Source organism: Pelobates fuscus, chromosome 6, assembly GCF_036172605.1.
Source record: "Pelobates fuscus isolate aPelFus1 chromosome 6, aPelFus1.pri, whole genome shotgun sequence".
Lineage (NCBI taxonomy): Eukaryota > Metazoa > Chordata > Amphibia > Anura > Pelobatidae > Pelobates > Pelobates fuscus.
The window spans coordinates 105,752,157-105,778,711 of NC_086322.1; the positions used below are offsets into that span (position 1 = coordinate 105,752,157).

The window sequence follows — 26,555 nt, forward strand, 5'->3', positions numbered from 1 at the left end:
AGCGGGTTTTCATTCCCTCCCCCATGACTCCTCTCCTGCAACTGTCAATAATAACCCAAGTTCTCAGTCAATACTTTTCTAGTAACCTATTTCATTACCCCTACTTATACCTTTTGTGTCACTATACCCCCTTCCCTCTAGTATGTAAGCTCATTGAGCAGGGCCCTCAACTCCTCTGTTCCTGTGCGTCCATTTGTCTGGTTACAATTACATGTCTGTTAGTCCAACCATTGTACAGCGCTACGGAATTTCCTGGCGCTATATAAATAATAAAATAATAATAATGTCTCCTCTTCTCTGTGTTCTTTATGTATGCTGATTGCCAGCTGCAGAGCACAGAGCTTAGAACAATGACTGACAGTGAATTAACATGGAAGTGACCAGTTGCAGGATACCGAGGTTTTGAGTAATAGGGCCACGCATTTATAGCTGCTCAGACATTTGCCCCTGTATATTCAGGAGTTGCCCAACCATTCAAGTCTGTGATTTTGTTTATTCAATGTACTCTGCTTCCAAATGAGCTTATTACACATAGCATGACATCTGGCACCTTGATTTGCTAATGGCTTTCAGGTGGCACTTGGTTAATGGCTACCACTTGCTGGCATGAGCTGTTTAATATATCAGCGATTATAGGTGTCTGTTTTGCACAGCTAAACCCCAAGACCCTTGCTTTTCATATAAAAGCTGCAAATGATAAATAAAAAGTACTTTTAAATACCAGTGTTTGTTCGGCAGCAGAAAGGAAATCATATGATCAATAATCTGTTTTCATCTTCCAGTTTCCTGTATTGGTTGTGGTTTCGAGCCAGCATTGAGATGAATGCAGCCCCTTACCAAGCACATAATGAGCAGTAATTTGTTTTACAATCACAAACCTAATTCACCTCCCATTATCCAGTGTAGACATTTCAAAGCAACAGCTTCTTTGTGCTTTCACATTTCCATCACCTCTGTCTACAGTGCCTGCTGACAAGTCAGCAGTGTGTCAGAAATGGATAAACAACATGAACCTTATCAAAGTCTGGAAACAACACAACCCAAGGCTTCCCTGCAGCTCATGTTGTGCTTCTCATTCTGGACGCAATTACGGCCCAGGTCCAGCTGCACAAGCCTAATGGAAATGCTGGGCCCATTTAGAGACAAAAAGGCCCACATTCTATACAACATACCTTTGCACTAACTTAAAGTGCCTTCACTGCTGGGCTTGATAGGACGTCATTCATATTTCTAAAGTATTCTCATGCTTATTTGGATTTGTTTGGTTTTTGTGGCCTATTTTTGTAAAGTTTAAATGAACATTGTGGACCGTTTGCCAAGTTAATTCCAATGTCAGCTCCATCACCTTACTGAATCCTAACAAATGGTATAATTCTTGCAATAGCTAAATAGTGTCAAACGTTCTATTTATTTCACGGGTCCAACACAACAAAACAAACAAAACACAACAAAAGCCTTAAAATTGTCTGAAACTTAGAAAAATCTGTATCATTAGAGGAATAAGTCAATTTCCTAGAATTTTTACAATTGTATTTCAGACCTAAACAAAAGGTTTCCATACCATTAAAAAAGAAAAAGTCAGACATGTCATCAACAATAAAACAACAAAACACGTGAAGAGCAGTATATTTTAAACACGTTCGACATATCTGCATTTCAAAGCATGAAGAGTGAATGAAAAATAGCTCAGAAAAATGCATGAAAAGGCTACTTCCCTTGGTATATTTTACTAAAGGAGCAGCCTGGGCACCATAACCACTGCATGCCAATGTAGTGCTTATAATGCGATTAGGCTGCAAATGCCATCTCCAATTACTTGGTCAAACTCATTTTGAGCAGAACCAGAAGTCCCCGGGCATGTGACGCCAAATCCTCACTTGCCAAATTGCTAGTGTGGAAGTTCACTCATTACAACAGATGTCCCGACCTTCTTTTGGGGACACCAGGGAAGTGTCTACAACAAACATAGCATTATTAGATACACTTGCACTATGTTCAGGGCTCTACGATTATGCAGAGAGCACTGAAACAGTCTGCCCTCAGTGAGCTGGTCTTAGAAGATTGACAGGAAGTATTCATACCAGGAGACCGACCAATAATTAGGGGGGATCCACCCCCTTTCTAGGTTTGAGCACCCCGTTTAGGTAGAGTCAGTGAAGCAATCATGTCACTGGCCTACCCCATTCATTTTCCTTCCACCGGTGCCTCAATTCTCTTGATGCCAGAGATGGGAGGTGTGAATATACGATAGGTCCGGATTTGAGATCCCGGCTTTAACAGCTTTGATATCTCACCATTTATACCCTGCTCTACATGTTCTTTTCTTTCTCCTTTGCTTCTTCCCTATTACCTCACTGATTGATTTACTATGATCACATTTTTACAGTAATACTTGTGTTTCTCTTTTTCAGTTGTTTTTAAGTCATACAACTTTTCAAATGAGTTACTTGTTTGTTGAGTAAACACATTATAAACTTTGAATTGAAAACCAAATACAGCCTCAACCCTATCTTTTAGCCTATCATCGATCGTTTGGCAAACTTTCCTGATCACTGGGGCAGTAAGAGGTAGGAAGCTGGGGGTGTGGGATTTGCAATTAAGCCAATGGAAAAGAGTTTTAACCTTGAAGGTAAAACAGTACCCAGACATTCCAGACCCCATAATAAAATAATTGAGAAGAAATTGTTACGGGGATGGAATTGTTCATTTATGATTTGTTATGATAACATGTCTAGAGCAATAGTTTCCTTGTCATTGCTGTCATACAGCTTTTCTAACAATTCTGATGGCTAAACATCTAACACAACTTTTAATAAAAAGTCAGCCTCAATCCTCACTGAATATATACAATTATAAAAAATCTTAAAAATAAATAGATGGAAACTTCTGTGCAAAATGCATATAAATGCATGAACTCACCCGTTTCTGGCAATGAAAAAATATGGTAAGCTGTATGCCAAAATAAAGAGGAAATATTTAGCTGAACACTGACTCACACACAATTTATTAAGTATTCTGTGCTTAAAAGTGAATGCACATGTCACAGATGATTCTACATGCTTTGCGGAAAAAAAGAGCTTGTAAGTACTTTTAATGGGGGAGGAAAAAAGAAGAATGGAATTGCAAGGCACCTAGTGACTAATAATAACTGGAGTCTGTTAAAAACCCATGCTGTGTTAGGATATTAAACTTGTACTGAAACTACATGAAGTCCTGATTGTTGAGATTCTAATGCCAAGATCCCCAGGTCGCAGCTTTCAAGCAACATGTGGTTCTGACATCATTGGCTTTCGCTACTAGGACATGCCAAGCACCACTGAAGCCTACACTTTTATTGTTTCTCGCAGAGTTCATGGCATTGGCTTGTGATTAAAGCAACATTTCTGCCTGCTCAGTTTTCCTCTTTATCATTTTATTTTCTTATTAATAGTATTTATATCAAGCGATTACGCTGTCTGGAAAGGGTATTTTCAAAAGATTTTGTTGCAGGTGTTCCGAAAGAATCATCATCACTATTCAAACGTTTTCACCATGAAAAGAAAGGAGACTTAAATACGTGGAAGGGGTAAGGGCACTCACATGAAACCATGGATGAAGAAAGCAAAATAGATTTGGATGCAATTTTCTGAAATGCCACAGTAATGTTTTGTATTTGAAAGGATTATCTTTTGAGTATTTATTATAGGCAACGATTTGCTTCAATGATTCCTATTTAAAACACAATAAAATCTTTGTATAATGGGGCAAAATTGTTAGCCAAAAATTGTGGGTAATAATCTAAGTTGATTTGGTGTGAGAAAAAAAATCTTTAATGTTAACATAAATGTGAAAATAGGACTAAAATATGATCTGTATTCCTGGCACTAAAGCATTCCCCCCCCTCCCACTCGTGCCCATTTTCCCCCAACTGTGCTTACCTGATTCCAGTGACGATGTCCATCGCGGCTCCACCTCTTCCAATGTCCCTTGATGAGCGGGCACTAATACACATGCGCTTGAAGTGCTGCACACACATTAGGCCTTCACATAGGAAAGAATTGAATCAATGCTTTCCTATGTGGAAATAGCTGACACTGGATGTTCTCATGCAGAGCGTGAGGACATCCAGTGTCAGTTACTGGACCAAAAGTACGTTAAAAGCCAGGAAGCGCCTCCAGTGGCTGTCTAGTAGACAGCCACTTGAGGCAGACTTAGCACTGCAATGTAATGCGTTCGAATATTTATCTTATACTGCCATTATATTGTAGTTGGCCAATGACAACAACTTCCATATTAACATGATGTCTGCATTGTCCCTCCTTGAGATTACTTGGAATTAGGAACTATTTTGTTTAGATATTGTATGCTCCTTTCTTTCCAAGTCATCATAAGGAGGGGCAATGCAGGCAATCATGTTAATATAGGAATTGTCTTTGGCCAACCACAATATATTGGCAGTATAAGATAACGACTCCAACCAGAGACCAACATATATGTATTATCTTGTTATTTGTGGGAAACAAGACTCTTCTTAGTTCATTAGCTCAGCTCAGTAAATAAAAATCTCACAAAGATATATAGATATATATATATATTACATCTTAACCACTGACCATTAAAGTTATTACCTTTAACAAACATGCAAACTGCAGCCTAATTTGAAAAACAGCAAAAGTGACATAGTTTGTGAATGGAAGCCACAGTTTTGTTCAATGTTTACATTGCAGGGTTTAAGTACTGACAGCCACTAGAGGGGCTTCCACAGAAAAAGCCAAGTGAAACTCTCATAGAGACCATGTGATTGGTATTTTTCCAATGATGCTCACTGGGCTCCCAATGGTTTTCTATGAGAAAGCATTGGATTGGCTGAGATCATCAAAACTAATGATCTGAACTAAAACGACGGGGTCAGCCACAAACAGAGTAGCGTGGTGTGGAACAAATGGTAAGTAATATACGTTTTCCACTACAGCAGGGGGAGGTGAGAGAGTTGGTCATCTAAATGGTGACTAGGACATTATAGCATGAGGAGTACACATTTGTATTCCTAATGCTACAGTGTCCCTTAAAGGACAAAATAGGTAAACTGGAAAAACTCTCCAAAATGCTGTAATTTTGGCAACTCTGGCCTTAAATTTAACTGGACTTAAATGTAAAAGTCACTTGTTATTCTCCCTTTATTAAATAACCCTGCTGGTAATACAATGTTTAACAAGGGTTGCTGCACAATGCTTTATTTTAAAGAGCTTTGGAAACACTACATATTTTTTTTAATCAGTAGAGTCTATACTTTTGTCCACTATGTGTAGACATTAAAACGTAACCAATAACACTATTACCGTAGTGTAGTGTCCTTTTGGCTAGGCTGCGATTCTTCATAGCAATTCAAATGATCGCAATAATTCTGCCAATTACACTGCAACGTTTCATTCGGTATAGTCAAGGATGTAATGCAATCACCCTATGCCTGAGCAGTCTGTTTGCCCCACAGCAAGTTATAAGGGAAATACTTTCTTTTTAAAAGGACTCTTTTTAAAATGCACAGACTGGAGAGAAGCCAAGGGGAGCTGGTGCTTAAGCAACCAAGACTGAGCAGTGACTGTGTGCATTTCAATCTCAGCCAACCGCAGTAAATGTTATTGGAGTTTTTGTGCTGTAAAATTGCTGCTTTCATGCCCATTGCATCTGACAATAGGAGTCCCAGTTCTAGCGAACGAAAAAAAAGAGCAAAAGAAAAAGACTGATGCATCGTCTTAGTTTACTGTATCTTTTCATAGTTAGGGCCGCTACATTAGTGTATTCTTAGAGTCCTGCTGTCATTGTAACGTGTCTATGCATATCGCTCATTTAACAGTGGATGATGCGTTGGTGATAGTTATAGTTACCTGCTTTTGTTTTATATAACAATATATATTTGTAGTTAACCTTGTTTATTTTTCTTGGGAACAGAGTTCAATGAACGGTTTCCTTTTTCTTGCACACTGAAGTTTGGGGGATTACTGAAAACCATCACAAATTGTAATACAATGCCAAGGTGACGCATCCATACTACGAAACAGACTCCACATTGTCAGATCTTCAACGAAATTTTACAGATAAATGTATTGCTTGGTTACGTGGTAAGAAAATATATTACCGTATATACTCGAGTATAAGCCGACCCGAATATAAGTCAAGACCCCTAATTTTACCCCAAAAAACTGGGAAAACTTATTGACTCGAGTATAAGACTAGGGTGGAAAATGCAGCAGCTACTGGTAAATTTCTAAATAAAATTAGATCCTAAAAAGTTATATTAACTGAATATTTATTTACAGTGTGTGTATATAATGAATGCAGTGTGTGTGTGTATGAATGCTGTGTGTGTATGCAGTGTGTGTATGAATGCAGTGTGTATATAATGAATGGAGTGCAGTGTGTGTATATGAGTGCAGTGTGTGTATGAGTGCAGTGTGTGTATAATGAATGCAGTGCAGTGTGTGTATGAGTGCAGTGTGTATGCAGTGTGTATATAATGAGTGCAGTGTGTATGCAGTGTGTATATAATGAATGCAGTGTGTGAGTGCAGTGTGTATATAATGAATGCAGTGCAGTGTGAATGCAGTGTGTATGTATGAGTGCAGTGTGTGTGTATGAATGCAGTGTGTGTGTATGAATGCAGTGTGTGTATGCAGTGTGTGTATGAATGCAGTGTGTATATAATGAATGGAGTGCAGTGTGTGTATATGAGTGCAGTGTGTGTGTATGAGTGCAGTGTGTATATAATGAATACAGTGCAGTGTGTGTATATGAGTGCAGTGTGTGAGTGCAGTGTGTATATAATGAATGCAGTGCAGTGTGTGTATGAGTGCAGTGTGTATGTATGTATGTAGTGTGTGTATGAATGCAGTGTGTGTATATAATGAATGCAGTGCAGTGTGTGAGAGTGCAGTGTGTGTGTGTGTGAGTGCAGAGCATTGGTGGGGGTGGGCATTTTATTAATTATTATTATTGTAATATATATTTTTTTAATGTTGTTATTATTTTTTTTTAATGTTGTTCTTATTTTTTTATTTTCTTATTTTTTTTAATTTATTTTTTCGTCCCCCCTCCCTGCTTGTTAGCTGGCCAGGGAGGGGGGCTCTCACTCCCTGGTGGTCCAGTGGATGGGCTGTAGGAGGGGGGCTGTCAGGAAGCTGTAACTTACCTTCACCGCAGCTCCTGTCAGCTCCCTTCTCTCTCCTTCGTCCGTGTAGCTCCCAGGTCAGCTTCCTCTGCAACTCTCGCGGCCGCGCGGAGCGTTGCCACGGTAACCCGTGGCAATGCTCTGACCCCGCGGCTCTCGCGAGAGTTGCAGAGGAAGCTGACCTGGGAGCTGCACGGACTGAGGAGAGAGAAGGGAGCTGACAGGAGCTGCGGTGAAGGTAAGTTACAGCTTCCTGACAGCCCCCGGTCCTTGTCTGTATTATGGCAATGAAAATTGCCATAATACAGACAACTGACTCGAGTATAAGACGAGTGAGTGTTTTTTTCAGCACAAAAAATGTGCTGAAAAACTCGTCTTATACTCGAGTATATACGGTAATCTGTTGACGTTATAGTTTTAAACTGATGTCTAGAAAAGAATTTAAAAGACAGTGTCACTTTGATAGGAGCACTGCTATATTTATATCACTGATGCTATAAAACAAATATGCGAAATACGTGAAAGAGAAAGCGTGCTAAAACATACAAATTCTGTTTGTAAAACATGTGTATCCTTTATTTATTGGAAACAACATACAACCTCCTTTAAAATACATGGTGTCCTGCTGAGCAGTCATAAAACAATATTAAGCACATGAGGATCGAATGCAGCAGAGCACATCTGAAATTCAGCGTTAGATAAAGTGGTTACACAACATTAATAAAATGGTAAATACTACAGACATACACCGAGGTTGAAGTAGAAGGGGCACAGGAGACCTCCGAATTTAATGCAATGCGCAATATTAATAATTTATACATTTCTGCCCTACTGTAGGTTGAATACCTTTGAAGCGGATTCCTTTGGTAGGCTAGGTTAATGCCAGCTGTTATACATACATTATGCGTGCAAGAGAGAATCTCACATCAAATAAGCCTTGCTCCTTGCTTGCTTTGAGATTCAGGGTCCAGTTGTCAGGCTACAAGAGGAATTCGTGCACCCTTTCAGTGTCTTTTCACGGTATGTGTCTCTGAATAGGTTAAATGCATTTTCATGGGGTTATTCCCTATTGATCTGGATTTTCATAAAAAAAAACACTGGTCTAAAGATACCTATTAATAATATATAATTTTTGTCTGCAGTCTTTACACTTACAGATAGGTGGCAACATGTCCTGTGCCCCCTATCACACATGAAGATAGTATAGGAAGCTTTAGATTTAAACAAATTCGTAAGGGGAGATTCTAAAAATATATATTTAAATATATATCATATATGTGTTTCACATTCACTTGCTTTGAAGGACCAAGAAATGGCATACATTTCTCAGCCAATCCTGAGCCTTCCATACTTTTAAATAAAATCACCATGCATGACCGTGACATGTAGTTCAACAGTAAGCTTACTGTTGGCTTTACCTGAGTGCTGTCATTCATAAAAACAAATGAATGACATTACTTGGCAAAGTTAAAAAAAGTCAGATGTTCAAGAGTCACTTCATGCTTTTTTTTCCCAATCTTGAAGATACACAAGATGATCTTCATGCAAGCTTATATAAAATTATGACAAAGATAAAAGCAAAGCAGTCAGTGACATGTAGAATATTACAGAATATTATATATCCACACATTATTTGTTGAAGCACATTATAAAGTGTGTGTATGGATATACCAGGCCCCTTTGCTGAGGACACAGAGCAGTACCCAATCTAATCTATTACATACTTTTTAATTTATGGTGTTTCAGAAATATTTTTTGGGGGGGTTGCATGTTTTTGAAATTTTGACAATCTTTGAAATACATTTTTCAGAATCTGGATCATGTTGACGCTATTAAAAAACAATAAAAGCAATGCAATGGAGGCTGCTATTAAAGCTCACTGCACTCATTACCAATATCACGAGTAATCATCAAGTTGATGAATATTTTTCAAACATGTAAATTAAAAAATAATGAAGCTATTTTTATTCAACATCTGGACATTTTTTTAAAAAAATTGTGTGAAAACACAATTTGAAAAAAAATGATGTAGGAATGTATCTCACATTTTTTTTATGTGAGATTACGAACACGTTACCAAGGCATGGAAACTTGTTAAAACAAACAAAATTAAAACAAATAAGATAAAATGTGTCAACAAAATTTAGGACCATTTCATACAGAACACATCACTCTAATCCTCACACGCTCGAGCAGATGGCCTCTACTATATGCTTCATTCATACACCTCTGCTTCACACCTCTTATTACATACTTACATCCCCCTAATGCCAGCTTAGCACTTTTTCTTAAATTACTTTTCTTAATCAGTACTATCTTCAGTATTAGTGTTTCATCTCGCCTCTGGAACAAAGGCCCTTTCACTGATGAGCAGTTTACATCCTTTGGGATCTGGAATCTGGGCATTGCCTTTTAGAATATCATGTACTATATTGAAAGGTTTTGCACTTTTAAATCTCAACAATTCCCACAGGCATCTCCCAATTCACCAACTTGATTTGGCATGCAACTCCAGGCACCATAACTGCTTCACATATTTGAAGTGTTCATGGTGCCTGGAGTCTGTATGTGCAGCATTTCACTGTGAAATGCAGCAAATAACGATTTCAATCCTTTGCCGACTGAGGTTTACCTCAACCTACGGCAGCGCCGTGGAATGCCATCAGCCAGCTCAGAATAATATTTCCGGGCTGGATAAAGTCAATTCCGTTGACCACCTCTACACTCTTGCAACCCCTTGGCATCTATGGAATTGTGTTCTTGTACGTGATCTCTGCGAGCATGAGGAATTAAAACTACATCATATGGGGTCCTTTTCTATTCAACACTTCTATTCAGACGCTATGAGCAGTTGCACATGCACACATTTTCTCCTAGCACTGAATGATACATTGCAAACCAGGTACACATGTAATATGTTCCACAGAGACCAAGAGAGGGAGACACAGGATTGGCTGAGAGATTTCAGCCATTTCCTGACTGAGGAAGACATCCCTAGAATAGAAGTCCAAGAAGTTGCCTAGAAGGTCCATTCGGATTTGACTACCTTTTAGAAATGCATATTTCAAATGTATTATCTCAGAAGTATATATTTTTTTAAAATGGCGTGTTTCCCTTTAACCCTTTAAGGACACATGACATGTGTGACATGTCATGATTCCCCTTTATTCCAGAAGTTTGGTCCTTAAGGGGTTAAGGGCCTCTACCATTGCCATGAGTATGTGCAGCATACTATACTAAATATGTCTATTATCTATAAGTTATGTGAAAAGAAAGTCACTTATTTGATGCATAACTATTTGCTAGGCACAAAATATAAAAAGTTATGCAATCAGTCGAAATCCAAGGTTCACAGTTGAGTTGTATCATGTGTTTGAATTTCTCCGATCCCTTGTGAGTCAGAATACAGAATTTCTTTGATGCGGTTAACGTTCAGGTTTGTCTATGCCCTCTGAGTCCTACCAATGTGGTGGATACGCTTCTTGAAACAGTACAGAAGTACTGGAACATGTTATGGAAATGTCTCTGTCATGCTTTTGTGTAAGGCTGACTCTCGTACAGCTGTTGTCTTAGTCGTGTAATGGATTTGCTCTGCTGCTCCTATCTTCTGACCCTCAAGCTAGCACCTTACCAGCAGAATTGTAAACGTGCTGCTTGGTTCACTGAAAATACTCACAGGGGTTTTCAGAAAACCAAATATTCATTTTGTAAGGGCCCTTCAAACATGTTTTCTGCACATAGAATAAGCTATTTGTTATCAAAAGCGCCATGGAACAATGAGTCGGTCCATAACATTTATTTTGTTCTTCTATAAAAGCAAAAAATAAATAAATAAAAATGGCAAATACGATTTCCGAAAGCAAAAAAGTCAATTTCACAGGAGCCAAAAAGCCATGTTTGCATTCATGATAAATTACTCATTCTGGTATGTGGTCTTTTATGTCCCCGAATTACAATGTCTCCCACAAGCCAGAATCTACTTTTTAAGAAGTTGACCTAGAGCAGGGCAGGCAAATGAGTTACACGGAAAAACTGTGAAAAATAGGAACATTGTGTTGCCATATGTGTGTGCGCTACGATTTCTCATACTGTCACAGCTACATTGCAGAAGGCATTATAAAAGCATGGGAGCACTATACAAAAGTTGTGAGTTATCAATACATAATATTAGTTTGACCTTGTGCGTACAATCCATGTTAACGGATCTTAACTTGCTTTGTGCTGTGTACCATGCTTGATACAATGCATATTGTGCATAGCTTTCTATAGCCCTTTCACTGGGAAGGTATTTATGTAAAGGATTAGCAAGCACAGGAAATTGCTGTAAAAAAGAACAAATGGTTCTTATTATTAAAATGTCTATGTGGTTTCAAGGGGTTTCACGCTGCACGGTGCTCAACTTCAGTACGCCCTGATCCATAGGGATGTGAAGAAATTTTACAAGGTAAGTTCTATAAAACTTTCATGGGAGGGGGGCCAAAATGATGTAGACTGCATAGATTGTTTTGTTGAAGCACAGCTGGGTCCTTTCTCTAAATGCATTTTTGAGGACCCCAAGTAATTTTAAGTTGGGTGATTTTTCTTTCTTTTTTTTTATGTTAAAATTCCACTGACATTCCAGCAAAATTAGAATTGTGTATGTTTTCAATAAGTATGCAAAAGAAAATATGTTCTGGATGGGATGTCATTAAAGGGCAATTAACATGAACAAAAAAAAAGTGTTAAATTACAAACTAAATTACAAAACTTTCTAACCATTTAACCCTATTTATTGATGTAATAATTCTTAAAGCAGTTCTGGAGATATTTTTTTTTGCTTTGCTTCCCATGGGTATAGTACAGGGATAGGCAACCTTCGGCTCTCCAGATGTTGTGGACTACATCCCCCATAATGCTCTTACACACATAATGCTGGCAAAGCATCATGGGAGGTGTAGTCCAACACATGTGGAGAGCCAAAGGTTCCCCACCCCTGGTATAGTAGGTACTCACCATCATCACGCAATTCAAAGCATTTTTTTTTTAACTCAAAAGATTCAAACTTATGTTAAAACTACTGAAATTAGGTACTATCTCTAGGCTAATGGCCGTGGTTTGATTATAATGCAATTTTAAGATGGCCACCTCCACATTAAAAGCAATGAGATCTCCAAATGTAGATTAAATATATCTAGAATAAAACTACTGTTTTGAACAGCTGTTTACAGAGAAAATTCAAGAGATGCTAAGGAATTATTACATCTATGGCCATTCATGATAAGAATTTTGCCTAATTTGGGTACTGAAAAGGACAAACATATTAAAGGACACACATTCGGCTCAAGAGCTAGTATGATCGCCAATAAAACTAATGATTTGTCCCTGACCACTGTTCTTCATCTCTTTGTTTTCATGGGAGATCTTACAAATCTGAGAAAATCTTAGTATGCATTAGGCTTATTAACCATTTAGTGGAAGTACAAAATATGACCTAAGACCTCTCTCTACTTTTACCTTAAGTATTTTATCAATCCTTCACCAAATCCTGATTTAGTGAGTAACCCCTCGCCCCCTCCCACCCCCCACTCCCCACCCCCAAAAAAGGCTTTGTATACTTTTACTTTTAACCCCTTAAGGACACAGGACATGTGTGCCATGTCATGATTCCCTTTTATTCCAGAAGTTTGGTCCTTAAGGGGTTAAACCTGTAGTATTTATTTAAATGTAGCCAGTGCTGACCCTCTCACAGCCAGATTGTGGTGATGGTATGGATTCTTATTGTTCAATGAATGTGATGCAAAGTCAATTTTGGATTGTACTTTCCAAGAAACCTTTTGTCTCAAGTTATCATGAATGTCAATTTCTGAACAGATCTCTTGACTGCTTTCTCCTTAAAGAAGAACGGTTAGATTACAATAAACAAACCTGCTTTTGTATAGTTTAGGGTTTCTTGAAAACATGTAGTTGCTTATAAGATAAAAGAAATATCCCATGCAGTTACCTTATCATCATAAAACTTTATTTTAAAACCAATGATAAAGATAGGTAATGTACAAACAAAGAATCGGGACTTGTGGAAACGTAAAAGGGGCATTTGTGATAAAGGGATATTCTGCATGATTTCCCGTTACTTTAAATACGAAGAATGGCACAAGTAAAAAATCTGATAAAATAATAGAACAGATGATGAATGTGCATAGATCTAAGAAAAAACATATTTGCAAAAATAAATATATTAAAACATAAACAGATGTAAAAAAATAAATTAAAAAAAAAGAATAAATTAAACTGTGGAGAAAGTATTCTCTCCTTACCATGACATGGGACACACTCTGACAGGGGAGCTGCAGGCACCAAACATGTGCTGACATTGAACTCGTCGTCAGTGTCAGACTCCTGATTTGGACGGTTGGCACTATTACTTAGCAGCCACCTCTGGTTGTCATGGAGATGGGGTGATGGAGAGAGGGATTGTGTATGTTCAATAACTGAAGGACTAGAAGATGAAGATGGCATGGGAGAACCTAAGAATAAAAATAAACATGTTGTAAAAACTAAATGGTCAAAGTCACATGCGAAAACTCTGCAAAAGACAATGGGGATTAACATAAATTAATAAATATATATATATTTAAGGAAATAAATCAACCAAATTATAAAAAAATTCCATGTGCAACAAATATTTATCATATTATAACTCCTCTTCTAACAGTGGATATGAGACTTGTGCAAGATAATATGAAAACCCTATTTTTTATTTTATTTTTTTAAAACCAGCTCTCAAGAAAAAAAAATATTAATGTAGTACCATGCAATAATACAGCAGTGATAGGAGAAGGAGAAGGAGAAGAATGGCAGATTTTAGTTTTGCTTCGCTTGCTCTAGATAGTGAAAGTACACGGTACCAGCATCGTTTCACACATGCTAATTGGTACAAATTAAAAAGAAAAAGAAAATGTGAGCAGAGCTATATCTTGCCTGTAGGTGGAGCACCTTGTCTAAAAACACACATGCCATTCACTGATAGAGGGTCAATCAATGAGGGCTAGATTCCTTTTTTTGTCAGGAGAAAGAGAGAGAGAGAGAGAGAGAGAGAGAGAGAGAGAGAGAGAGAGAGAGAGAGAGATCAGTTATGATACAAAGAGTTTCCCTGTATTTCTGTAGAGTGTTGCACCTATATGCTGCCACCCATACAGTGACATACATGGGGAGTTATGTCAAGAATCCAAACACAATTTATTGTCCTCATTCAAATGCATTTAACACTCATGTTTAGATATGTTCACAGTTAATCGTTTTCAGTTGACAAACAAGTTATTGAATTAAATTCAAAATAGCAGTTACTAACCCCTTCCCCACAAATGCCTTTTTATTGACTAAATCCTTGTGCAGATTTTCTCTTTAAAATACAGACATTTTAAGAAAAAGATATTCATGCAAATAAAAAGAGTCACTTATCAGCAACAACAGGCAAAGGATCCAGACATAAAAAGGGAAATAAAATCGGGTGCACAAATCTACACACTTCATCTAAGCTACGAGATATGACTCACACGAGAAAATTTAGCATTTACGACAAATTAAATGGGATTTTATTTTTTTCTCCACACTACTGCAAAAGCTATCAGTATTACAGCTCCAGGTAGACAACAGCGAAATTGAACGGAGGATACACCTACAAACACATGGTAATGTATCGCAAGTGAACTTCGGATTAAACAGTTTGTCAAAATATTATACTAGGTGACAAGTCATCACGGGCTTGCTATAGGATTACACAGTCATTCTTTCTCTGAGTCTCAGAATGTGTAAGCACTTAAACCTTGGAGAAAATCCTGGCTAACATCACAGTTTGTAAGATACATCATAAGATACCAGATCAAAGACCAGAAATACCAGGGATTAGGAGCTAATTCTTATTTTCTATATCATAGCTGGGGCTAAATGTTGGCCTATCAAAAGAATGAACCACGTGTTAGTGGGAAATTATAATATTTGCAAGCAAGCAAATTTTATAGACCTAGTGTTTAACAGCAAGTTATGTAGTATGTCATCTGAAAAAAAAAAAAAAAAAAACCCTTGTAACAGTGTACAATTTCTTTAGAAGATATAAGATCAAAAGATGTGGAGGGTATTTTAATTTAATCTATAGCTTTATAGATATTAACCTAAAGCTCATTTGACTCTGTCTGTAAATTTACTTAGGACAATCAGTCTGTGCTTTTTTAGTATCGTATGACCAACATTAGCCATTTTAAAAACAGTCAGAACCACATGTGTTTCTACTTTATCATTTATTTATTGTGTGATAATGAGCGAGCTGTGGATTACCCAAACTTCCAGGATGAAAATATCAGATACAATCACAAGGCCAGAAATGGCACTACAAAAAGCAGCTCAATTTTAACAGTCACTAAATGAAGACGGAAAGTGCCCTGCAAGCAATAGGTACGGAAGGTGCAGTTCTGAGTAATGGATGAACTACAAATCCAAATATCCGGCTAAGCTTGTGATGGAAGATGGGAATTGTAGTTTATAAAACAATGGGTTAATACATTAAAAAGTGAGGGTTTTTCACCAAACTGGAGGACGTATAGCACTGAGAATGGATTTGGAAACAACTGACAAAAGACAAATTGTAAAAATGTTCCTTTTTTCAGCCATTTTCCCAGTTTACCTGGTTTGACCTAAAATTTAGAATGTCCTTGTCAATTTTATCCACAAATCTCAATTTACTGAATAAACCCCTGGGTTACTTTGGTTCTACACACAACACATTAATAATTCATACAGATCAAAAGCTAATTACGATGCTTCCGCAAGGTAGAGCTATTAGGTTCTTTAAGACACAATTGCACTTGTTCATGGTCTACCTAGATTGCATCACGCCAGGGCTAATGCCCTTAAATAACATGATTCTCCATCCTGTATGTATCATGTATGTTTATAGCCTACCACAATCTCTTACTTATTGAAGGTTATCTGTGCTATAGAATAATACCTGTGCTGGGACTGTAACAGCCTGGCTGGTCCATATAGCAGGGATATTAATTCTAACGGTTGGAAATTACGGAGGGCACATGATCTGCATGATAAAATAACCAAGTAAATGAAGTATTCAAAATAGTCAGTGTGATTGCTAGAATAATCGAATATGAATGTAGTTTTAAATTTGCTACCATATTAGAATCAGGGTTCAAAAAAACTTTACGGCAGATGTTACTGCTGCCCACCACACGCAGCTTCATGCACCACAAGTGCTTCTCATTGCATGGACACTAAGATCCTCCAAGTGCAGTTGGTTACTTAGTGATTGGAATTTAGCTGCATATAATTCAACATTTGGAGGTATGGAATCGGGATGGGTGAGTAGGCCTTCATAGTGGCATCACTGGTAAAACCATTAATGGGCAGGCACACCCCCCTCACAGGCATGAGGAGTGTGCCAACCTGGTGTAAAGCTGCTGAAGCACTCTCTACATGGTCCTAGTGCCTGTTGCACAGTGCAAGCATATCTACTGATGCACTCACGATGTGCTGCCCTGGGGCTGTTTCCTGGTCTTCCTGGATGTGGGGGAGAACATTCCCAATACTATGGCCTTGTTCTTATCCATCCTTAACGGTTGCACATATTCATGTTCTTACATTATGTTTAGAAATTCTGAAAAATTTATTTTTACAAGGGTACTGATTGAAAATAAAGGGGAATATGAGCATAGCTAAAAAGGTCAGTAAGAGTTCCTGAAACTGGGGCACCTGCTCAGACAAGAGCCAGCAAGAGACAGACTCCTCCTTGACCAAAGAGAAACTACACCAGAAGCCACTTGCACAAACTGGACTGACCTCTCACAGCGAGGGAGGAAGTAAAAATTCTATAATAAACCATTTATAGTCCAGCTCTACCCAGTACTGGAGCCATCATTTGCTTTTACAAAACATATTGAACCACATGAGCCAATGTACAGCCTAGTGATATCACAAATGCTATGAGAAAACTGCCCACAGATGTGTTTGGGGTATTGTGTGCTGGACTTGGTCTTTGTTCATTTTAGTTGTTAAATCATATCTGTGTCTTGGCTATTATGGGGCCATAATCCATTGCATGTCCTTATCCATTGTGGCAGCAGATACTACCAGACACAACAGGTCACTAGCACATTGGTGCCAGCCCAGTGTGCCTGACATTACAATGTTTAATTAAAATCCATTTAGCATGAAATATGTCATTCATTTCAGACGCACATTCCACTAAAACAGAAAATAACACAACCAACATATAGGTGTATATTTTCTAAATAATGAAGTGTTATGATTGAATACCTAATGTCAATATTTCGGCAAAAGCGGAATAGCCAATGTGGTAACATTCTTCAATTTAGCTATAGTCACTTCTTTGGTATTTTAGATTAAATGTGACCATTTGGATAGCAGTTGACTCCGACTCGCTGCTTAGTGAATAAGCCTTACTGTTATAATTGCTCCCTACCTTGCATGATCATACACAGTAGCTGTCACTGATGATTCACTCTGCCTTTAGCTATAGGAATAATGTCCTTTAAAATATTAAATGGTTGGATTTTTTTTATCTAACACACCCCTGACTAAAAACGCAGCAACACTTTTTGTTCATGCTTTTAATTATAAATCCATTTTATAGTACAGACCCCCTGTTTGCTACTCAACCTGTAAAACTTGGCACTGGCATTTATCTCTCTGCTGGATATTGCAGCCCTTATGCAGTCAACCTGTGGTGACAGTTATCTCTTAATTAAAACTCTACATGCAAATAGCGCTATTTAAAAGTGCTCTTGCACAGCCTTCGCCGAGCAAAACAATTTATAACTGAGCTATTCTCTTCTTCTTCCTATGGCTAAAATACTGAAAGAACTCATTGGGGCTGACGTAAAGAATTCCGTAAGGTATCATGCAGCTGGCCAATTCTTTATTAATACGCATAAAACAATGGGATGCTGGCAATTCTTTCCAAAGGGGATGTAACTTATATTAAACTAATAGTGAATTGTGTTTCCTTGCTGTAGACAAATCTTCAATATCAATTCATCTAATTATATATGAAGATGTATGCAGAAGCAGTCAGTAAGCAGAAAAAGAAATGTGTAGATCTGTGAACATATACAATGTATAACAGTGAGAAAGCATTGAGGGGATCTGGGGAACTGAGCTTCCAATAATCTTAGGCAGACCAGGAAACATTCCCCAGCTCAGATTAGTCATCTTTTTACCACATGGCATGCCTTCTAAAAGTGCATTTTTTTACAGAACAGGCCTTGATTTCAGATTCCTGTCACACTGCCCTGCCCCTGGAGTCCCACTAAGGAACTGTCACAGAGTCAACACATCATTCAATCTTTGTGCTGCGCATCGAGCACTAGTACCCTGCATGTTCCTGTTGGCAAGGGGCCAGTCAGACAGACACCTTGTCAGTGGTTGGGCCTGCCCATTTTCCAAGCAGACATCCAATACGGGTTACATCACTGGTGACACCACCTTTGAAGTCCTCATCCCCTCCCAATTGCCTATTCCCCAATGTTGGGAGATGCGGACATTGTACCTGTCAAATTGTGCATTATGGAATATTACATGGATTACATCCCCCATGGTGTAGAACAGGGTGTGAAAATATGATCTTTGTGTGGAAACCTATAAATTGGAATTCATATTGTTTGAGTAACAAACATCATCAGCTAGTGTATCAGAGTAGACCACTGCTAAAATATCAGGTTGTGGACTTTATGTGAGCAGAGAATAAAATGTTGGGTTAATGAGGATAGCTGTATATTCTGTATTCTAATTGATTATAATTAGTTTCAAAATATTTTTTAAAATGCCATTAACTTTTAACCCTGGCAGGCATTTGTAAACACCTTGTCAGGCTACACATAGATTAGTCAATTAGACAATGCAGAAATGGGATGTGTGATATTCAAAAGATAATTAAAAAAAAACAACATAATCAGCATCAATGTTATCTGTTACATCAGACATGTTTTAACGTGATGTTGTACCAAGAAGACATGCAAATCAAAAGTTAAAACTAGCTAAAGAAAATATCCAGTAGTTATTTTTTTACCATTTTAAACCCCCTCTAGCATTTCGCAGCACGCCCAATTGCACAAAGGCTAAGCTATTAAAGTTTCTCTGAATTTTTGATTTCTTACAGTCAGAGTTCTCATATCCTCTGTTACTGTTGCAATCTGTTTTGCCTCAACTACCCACCCGTCTTTGCCTCAATTTCAGGTCTGAGATGTTGGCCAGTTTTAAATGATCCCATGTATTTACCATAGTCCTAAAAGTAGGCGTCCAATCAATCAGGATGCCAGTGCACAATAACAAGGGATGGGACAGTGACGAGAATCATACAGGCTATTTACTAACAAGAATCATCTAAAACAAAAAGTAGTGTAAAATAGCATAATTATAAATCTGGGAAATCATTTTGTAACTTAGGGCAGTCACAAACACACAGAAAAAAAATGAAATTGCATCTCTAATAGCAGGGATAACATACTGAAAACTATTGTACTTGGAAAGTGACAGAAATGTTAGGGGTAATGCTAGCATCTTGAGTAGAGTGTTTTAAGACACTTTTAAGTAACCATAGCAGCAGAAATGGTACTGCATTTTCTATACCCTTGACCCAGAACAATAACCGTACTTGTAATAGATGAATACTAACTTGATAAAGAGCTATAGAAAACAAAATTAAAAGGTTTAAAGCTGATTTGTAGAAACATCTGAGCAATTTAAGAAAGGAAGGGAAATTATTCAGCATAAGTAAAAGGAATGCTTTTAGAAAGGTCTTTGAGAAAAAAAAGGTTAAAAGTTGTTTTGGTCAGAAGTATGTGACAGTAAATTGAGTGAAAGTGATACCTTGCCAGCAAGTCTGATAAATTAACAGAAATGTGTTACATCATAGGAAACAGATGGCCCATTCATTAGATCTTCTATGAAAGCCACAGAACACCCAGTAACTTTAATATGCAGTAATTGCCCCCCTTGGAAGTTTCCTCATTTGGTATTGATAGAACTTGGTAAAATCTTAATAAAACCTGCTATTTGTTTTACACAACTTATGAAGCACTTTGAAGGTATACATAATTTTCTAATGTGATATATAAATTGATTAAACCAACATGTGTTGGTTTGTGAGTAGTACATTTGGCTGTAAATATAGATGTGATTTTTTTTTTTGGGGGGGGGGAGGGGGGGTTGGATGCCACAATCTAATATGAGTTCACATGTTTTGCCTTATGTGTAGGGATTCCTAGATGTTTTGATAGGATCCAAATGAGTTCCGTATCGAATTTCCTATCCTTTTTTTGGTCCGCAAATATTACTATGAACCATTTTTGCTTACATCCCCTCCCAATATCCATGCTGAATTTAATCAAGGAGAAAAGAAGAAAAAGAAGGCAAGCCCTTTCAATTTTTTTCCATACCATTAATTTTATAGTGAATATTAATAAGCATTTATAGCAGCTTATTGTTGTAAGTAATCAGTTATTAATTGCCATGTATAATTCATAGTTTAAAGAACCCATTTATTATTTATACGCTTCTCATCTTTCAAATATTAATTATTAATACCCATGCATTCTATTGTTTTTATTTTGATCAAGGATTGATATAACTCCGTCTCACACAATAATGGCAAAACAATTTACTTTTTATATCTTCATGTAGAAATATACGCAATTTTTATACTAATATTATACTAATATTACTCGCACACTCAGACATTACAGTGATGCATGCGTTATGGTAATATCATGCCAAAGAAGGGTTCAAGGGACATCATAATAAACTTTGTAACTCACACACACAGTTCAATGGTAATATGTAGGATTAGCCAATTAGCAAAATCATTTTAATAATTTAATTCAATGTAAAGTAGAGAAAATGAATAACTAACCATACCAAAGCTTACTTTAATGAATAAATAAGTTTCAAACATAACCATTTTCAGCCCAGGAATCAAGCTTTTTTTATTCCAGGTTATGAGAAATTTAGACCTCATAGTGACCCAGCAGGGCCTCATTAGTACTATTGACAATTGGGATTACACTTTGTGACCTGTTCAATAAAAAAAAAACACAAAATAAAGAATAATATTTTATTGACCGTATGGTAACTTCTGAGAAAAAAAAGACAGCATCTCTATTTTCGAGTATTGTTTTATTTTCAGTGAGACAATGGAAGCAGTCTGAACACACATTTCCCAGTAGCCACAGTATTCACCTTTTAAATGGCTACCAAACTCAGCTTGACATGTTATGGTAATGGTTCTGCCAGCTGGTGATACAAAGTTTCAGCACTAGATTGTATTCCACCCAGACATATTCTTTAGCTAAAACACACGTACATGTATTCCTACATCCCTGTGTAGGTGTAATCACCACCCAGATGAAATAATGGATTTCACATTAAGTATCTAATTATGCTGCTGAAAAAAAAAAATAAAGTGATCCATAGAATACAGCTAACTGCTTTTAAAAGATCCACTTGTTTTTACAGTGCTTATGATAAGTCACTTGCTGTATATAACTGATATAATTATACATTTTAACTAGAGTTCGAGACCGGCTCTGCACACAATCATTTCCCCTCCTTTCGTCGCCATCCACACTGCTGAATTAGTAAAGTGCAATAGAGAATAAAATACGATCTCTTCACAAGAACTTGTTCAAATAAATCGTGAGGTTTGCAGGAAAGCAGAACGGTAAGGGGTCCTCTTATTGCCAGTGGGTGAGTGAATGCGATAAAATGCTTTATAAAATGTAACGTTCTACTGTTCAGTATGAGACTCATGAATATTCTGTTCAATCACAGAGTAAGTGAAATTTGAGAAAATATTTCTTTATTAAAATCTCTCAGGAAAAAAATGCCTTTTGTGCATAATTACTTAGCCCCCTGTCAGACTTTTAACAGCTAGTTAATACATGATTTGAATCCTTTACGTGGTTCAAGTATAACCAGAATCAGAAAGTGGGGGGGGGGGGGGGGGTGGGAGGGGTTAGGGAGAAAATGGGCTTATAAATGTTGTCTTAAATTCATTTGCTAGGGAGAAAAGGGGGTTGTAAAATGCAGAGGGTAAAACATACTCTCTAAAACTTATTTATTGAACAGTAAGCTGTAAAGTATTATCACCTTTAATAGCAAAATTTTAGTTGATACGCTATTCCTAATGCACAACATACAGTTTGTAACCATGAGGATTCTAAATATTCAGTTAAAAGTAAAAAAGAATAAGCCTATAGACTTGCATTTCTACATTGGGAATACTAACTAAGGGTTTGCCTTTACTAAGGAATTGTCAACTTTAAGCACATCCCATTGGTGAATTAAAGTTTTACCTAGTCATATATATACATACAAAACTATTTGAATTGGTATATGTTTTGGCACAGCCTGGCTTTCTATGCAAAGGATTGCGGGCCCAAGTCATCATGGTAAAAGGATGTCTGCTGTGCAAGTGTCACAAGAAAGTTACTATGTACTTGAGACAGTTTATGAATAGGATGACACCTATTAACCAGTTCTGCAGTGGAGGTATATGTTTTTTTGTTTTTTTTTCTTGCTTATCTTTTCTGCATATTCTACCCCAGAAAGCATCACAATCACATTTACTGAAGTGAATAAAAAAAAATGAACTTTAGCCAAAAAAAGGCTAAATCAGCTCTTCCTTAAGACTCAGTAGAATAATGCAAATCAAAGTGTTTAATCAAATCCATATTGCATGGGGAATCAAATAAATTCTGAGCGTACGATCATGCCAACAAGTAATATTTGATATTCTGTACAGACTTATGTGAACTAACCGTTAAACAGCAACATAATGAGAAAAAGGAAGAAAGGGAGCACTCAGCACGTGCACTGGTACTTAAAGCCAGACAAATCGCTCCATAAAAACATTTGTGCATTGACCTGTGTCTAAGAGAGCCATGGCATCATCCATCAATTACTCGATGCCAAGGAAATAGTTGATCACAAGCTGCCTCTAAAAAAGTACCAACCGGCCCTTAAATGTTATGTTCTTCATGAATTTTCTAGAAGCACTTTCCTTGTACCAGCTTTGTCTTTCAGTGCTATTGAAAAGTTGTATTTGGAGAAGCCATTTGGTCTTAATAAGCTCAAGGTCAAAACCTTGTTGGGTGAGGCAGTGCAGAAGTTAATGTGGCAGACCAGCAATGGCAATGGTTTTATATTCTTGAAATAATATGAAAACACTCTGGATGTGAACGTGCAACAATGCATCTCTATGGGGAAAGTTCAGCATCTCCATGCAGCACTGATCCAGGAAGCACCTCTAGTGGTAGTCTGAGTGACTGACTATCACTGGAGCTGCCCCTAGAGAGCAATACAAACACTGCCTTTTCTCGGAAAATGCAGTGTTTACATTAAAATGCCTGCAGGGACAGACTATACTCACCAGAACAACTACATTCAGCTGTAGTTGTTCAGGTGACTATAGTGTCCCTTTAAATGAAAACTCCAAGTGCCAAAACCACTACAGCACACGATAGCGGTTATGGTGCAAGATGCCCCCCATTGTAAGTAGTCACACTGATTTAGAATGGTTTGAATTCTTACATGTTGCCTACTGAGAGCTGCTCCCTTGCTTCATCACTTCAGTTGGAGAACAGAAATCTAAATTGGTTTGACTACTTACAATGGGAGCTTTGGGACACTCCTGACACTACAGAGTGCAGTAGTAGCTATGGTTCTTTGAGTGTTCCTTTAAATGTGGCTTTTCAACAGCTAGTAGAGTTATGCATTTGTTTAACATTGGGTAAATCATTCATTTACCTGAAAGATTAACTTTTTTTCTGTGCACGTCTAATAGCTGGTTAAGGGTTCTAAAGTTACAGAGAAACAACTGGAAAGCCAATGTTAATTGACTCGATTGCAAACCTCTCTCTAGTCTAGTGCCTGCTGTTCCTGAATATTGCTACTGTAGTGGATCAAAGATGTCAACTTTATTACTGATGAGAATATTAAAGTTTTTAATAGCATTCTATACATTCTATATTCAAACACCAGTAGTTTCTTCCTAAGTCTGGCTTGAACAGTAAAGAAATTGAAACCTCTCCAGTTGGTATAAACGCTCTATGCCTGCACTGCGTAATCTGTGAATTCATTTTTTCATTCCTGCGTAAAGTAATTGTAGAAGTCACTAAATAACAGAAGCTTGTTTAAAAACATCAGCGTGCAGCACACCACAGACCGAGCTTCTGCTTCGAGAAAGTAGTTATCCTAATCTGTTTGAAAGACGTGGAAAGAGCCTTTAATTTCTTGTTTACTCAATCTTGCTTATTGTAACAGTGCAGGATTTTCATGCAACTCGCAAGCTGCGGTATTAACAGAATTAAGGACAGTAAATAATCATTGATTGTCACGCAGTGAAGATGCACTCCCGGAGGTAGCAGGAAATTTGCTGGACTCATGTCTCATTATAGCCAGTGGGTAATTTGTTTTCGTGGCTAGAGTAAAGCTTATCAGATGTGTATGCCCATGTGGTGAAAAAATGTTCTCCCTGTGAAACAAATGTAGGATCGTAGGTAGCAAATTTGAAGTCTTAATTGAAAGTCTTCAAAGTGATCAGTGTATTTGGATTTCCACAGAGCGATGACAAAATCCAGAAAACTGGCTGCATGCTTTTTTTGTGTGTGTTCATCTTAAAGACGGATCAATAGTGAGGTTGTTTCTGGCATAATGTTTAACTTGGGCATACTTGGCTGAGAAACAACAGGATTGCAGATGTGAATAGAGAAACAATATATTAATCTGTAGCACCAATATGTCCTGATTAAGGACAAAAGCTATCAATCTAAACCAAATTAAATCTTTGTCGTCTTGTGACGGGTTTAACCAATTTGCTATAAGGGAAGCCTGTGGCAGCCTTCTATGACATATTAATCAAGTAGCAGGAATTATATTATTTAAAGTCAGCAGTGTGACATTGATAAAATAAATGTGTGAACTACAAACAAAGACCCATGAGAGGCAAAATGGGTGGATGCTTAAAAGAATATGGCAACAAAATCTTGAATCTATATTTAACAAATTTAGCTACAGTATAAAAACCTGAATACACAAAACACAAAATGCAATTGTGCAGAAAAGTGGACGTGTAAAAATCGTCTTCAAAAACTCTTGTCCTAGGTGTTCAATCCTTGTATGAGACTAGAGAACATATTCTAATTATTGGAGCAGCAATGGTAAAATTGGAAATAAGCATGTGCAGCAAATGTCATGCTCCTCCAATCAAATGCTGCTCTCAGTAGTATTTGATTCCAGCATCAAGTGTCACTCGGTTCTGCACGAGGAATGACTTCTAGTGGCTTTATGTTTTTGTGTCTTACTACTGTAAAGTAGTCTTACTATTGTAAACATGTATCGTCTAATAGTGCCCCCAAGTATAGCTTTTTAAGAACATATAGGGTTAAACTACAGACATTCCAATGTCACTTTGCAGTTTTGCAGTTTTCATTAATTGATTTACTGGGCCCAAGTCCCTTTTGAAAAAAAAGAGAAGAATCCAATTGAACTTCATCCCTATTATGGAATAATATATTTATAAGAATATATAATAATATTTGCAAAAGAAGACAAGTCCTGGTATTTAAAGACGCAAGATTTGCAATCATTTGCATATACTTAGTACAGTAATAACCCAAATATATACCTGCCAGTATTAAGGGTAACTAGGTTCAAATTGGAGATGTCCGGTTCTGATTACTTCGCAAAAAAGCTATATGTTGAAGTTACTATCTATCTAACCATACAGACTAGCACCAACGTTTGAAGCTACTTCTAACTCTGTTTAACCCTATTCCTAACTCTTATTTACCCTTGCTAACTCTAACTCTATCTAACCCTAGATAGCCCTAATCTTAACATGCAACTGCTTAGCATGATCACTGCATGATCAGATTGACAATTAAAGGGGCACTACAGTCACCCAGACCACTTCAGCTCAATGAAGTGGCCTGGGTGCCAGGTCCTTCAGATTTTAGCCCTTGACATGTAAACATAGCAGTTTCAAAGAAACTGCTATGTTTACATAGCAGGGTTAATCCAACCTCTAGTGGCTGTCTTCCTGACAGCCGCTAGAGGCGCTTCAGCGACGCTGGATGTGAAATTCGCATCCAGTGTGCAAAACGTCCATAGAAGAGCATTGAGAAATGCTTTTCTATGGACTATTTGAATGTTTGTGCGGCTCTTGCTGTGCATGCGCATTCTGCTCCACTCAGGAGCTGACGTCGGCGGGGGAGGAGAGGTCACCAGCGCTGAGGGAGCCCGGCGCTGGATTAAGGTAAGCTGCGGGAGGGGGACCCTGAGGGTGAGGGTCCCTCAAGGATGACAGTGTCAGGAAAACAGGTTTGTTTTCCTGACTTTATAGTGATCCTTT

General features: G+C 37.6%; 1 protein-coding gene across 7 annotated transcripts in view; it reads right to left on the reverse strand.

Annotated features, from left to right (window-relative positions):
- TENM3 (teneurin transmembrane protein 3) overlaps window positions 1-26,555 on the reverse strand; it is an 836,163-nt gene that overhangs the window by 244,349 nt on the left and 565,259 nt on the right. For 2 of the 7 annotated variants that reach the window (XM_063458145.1, XM_063458152.1), the window contains one exon: window positions 13,438-13,647. The exons of the other annotated variants lie outside the window; for them this stretch is intronic. In XM_063458145.1, the coding sequence (XP_063314215.1) occupies window positions 13,438-13,647 (210 nt within the window). The remainder of the gene's footprint in view (window positions 1-13,437; window positions 13,648-26,555) is intronic. 7 annotated transcript variants of the gene reach the window in all.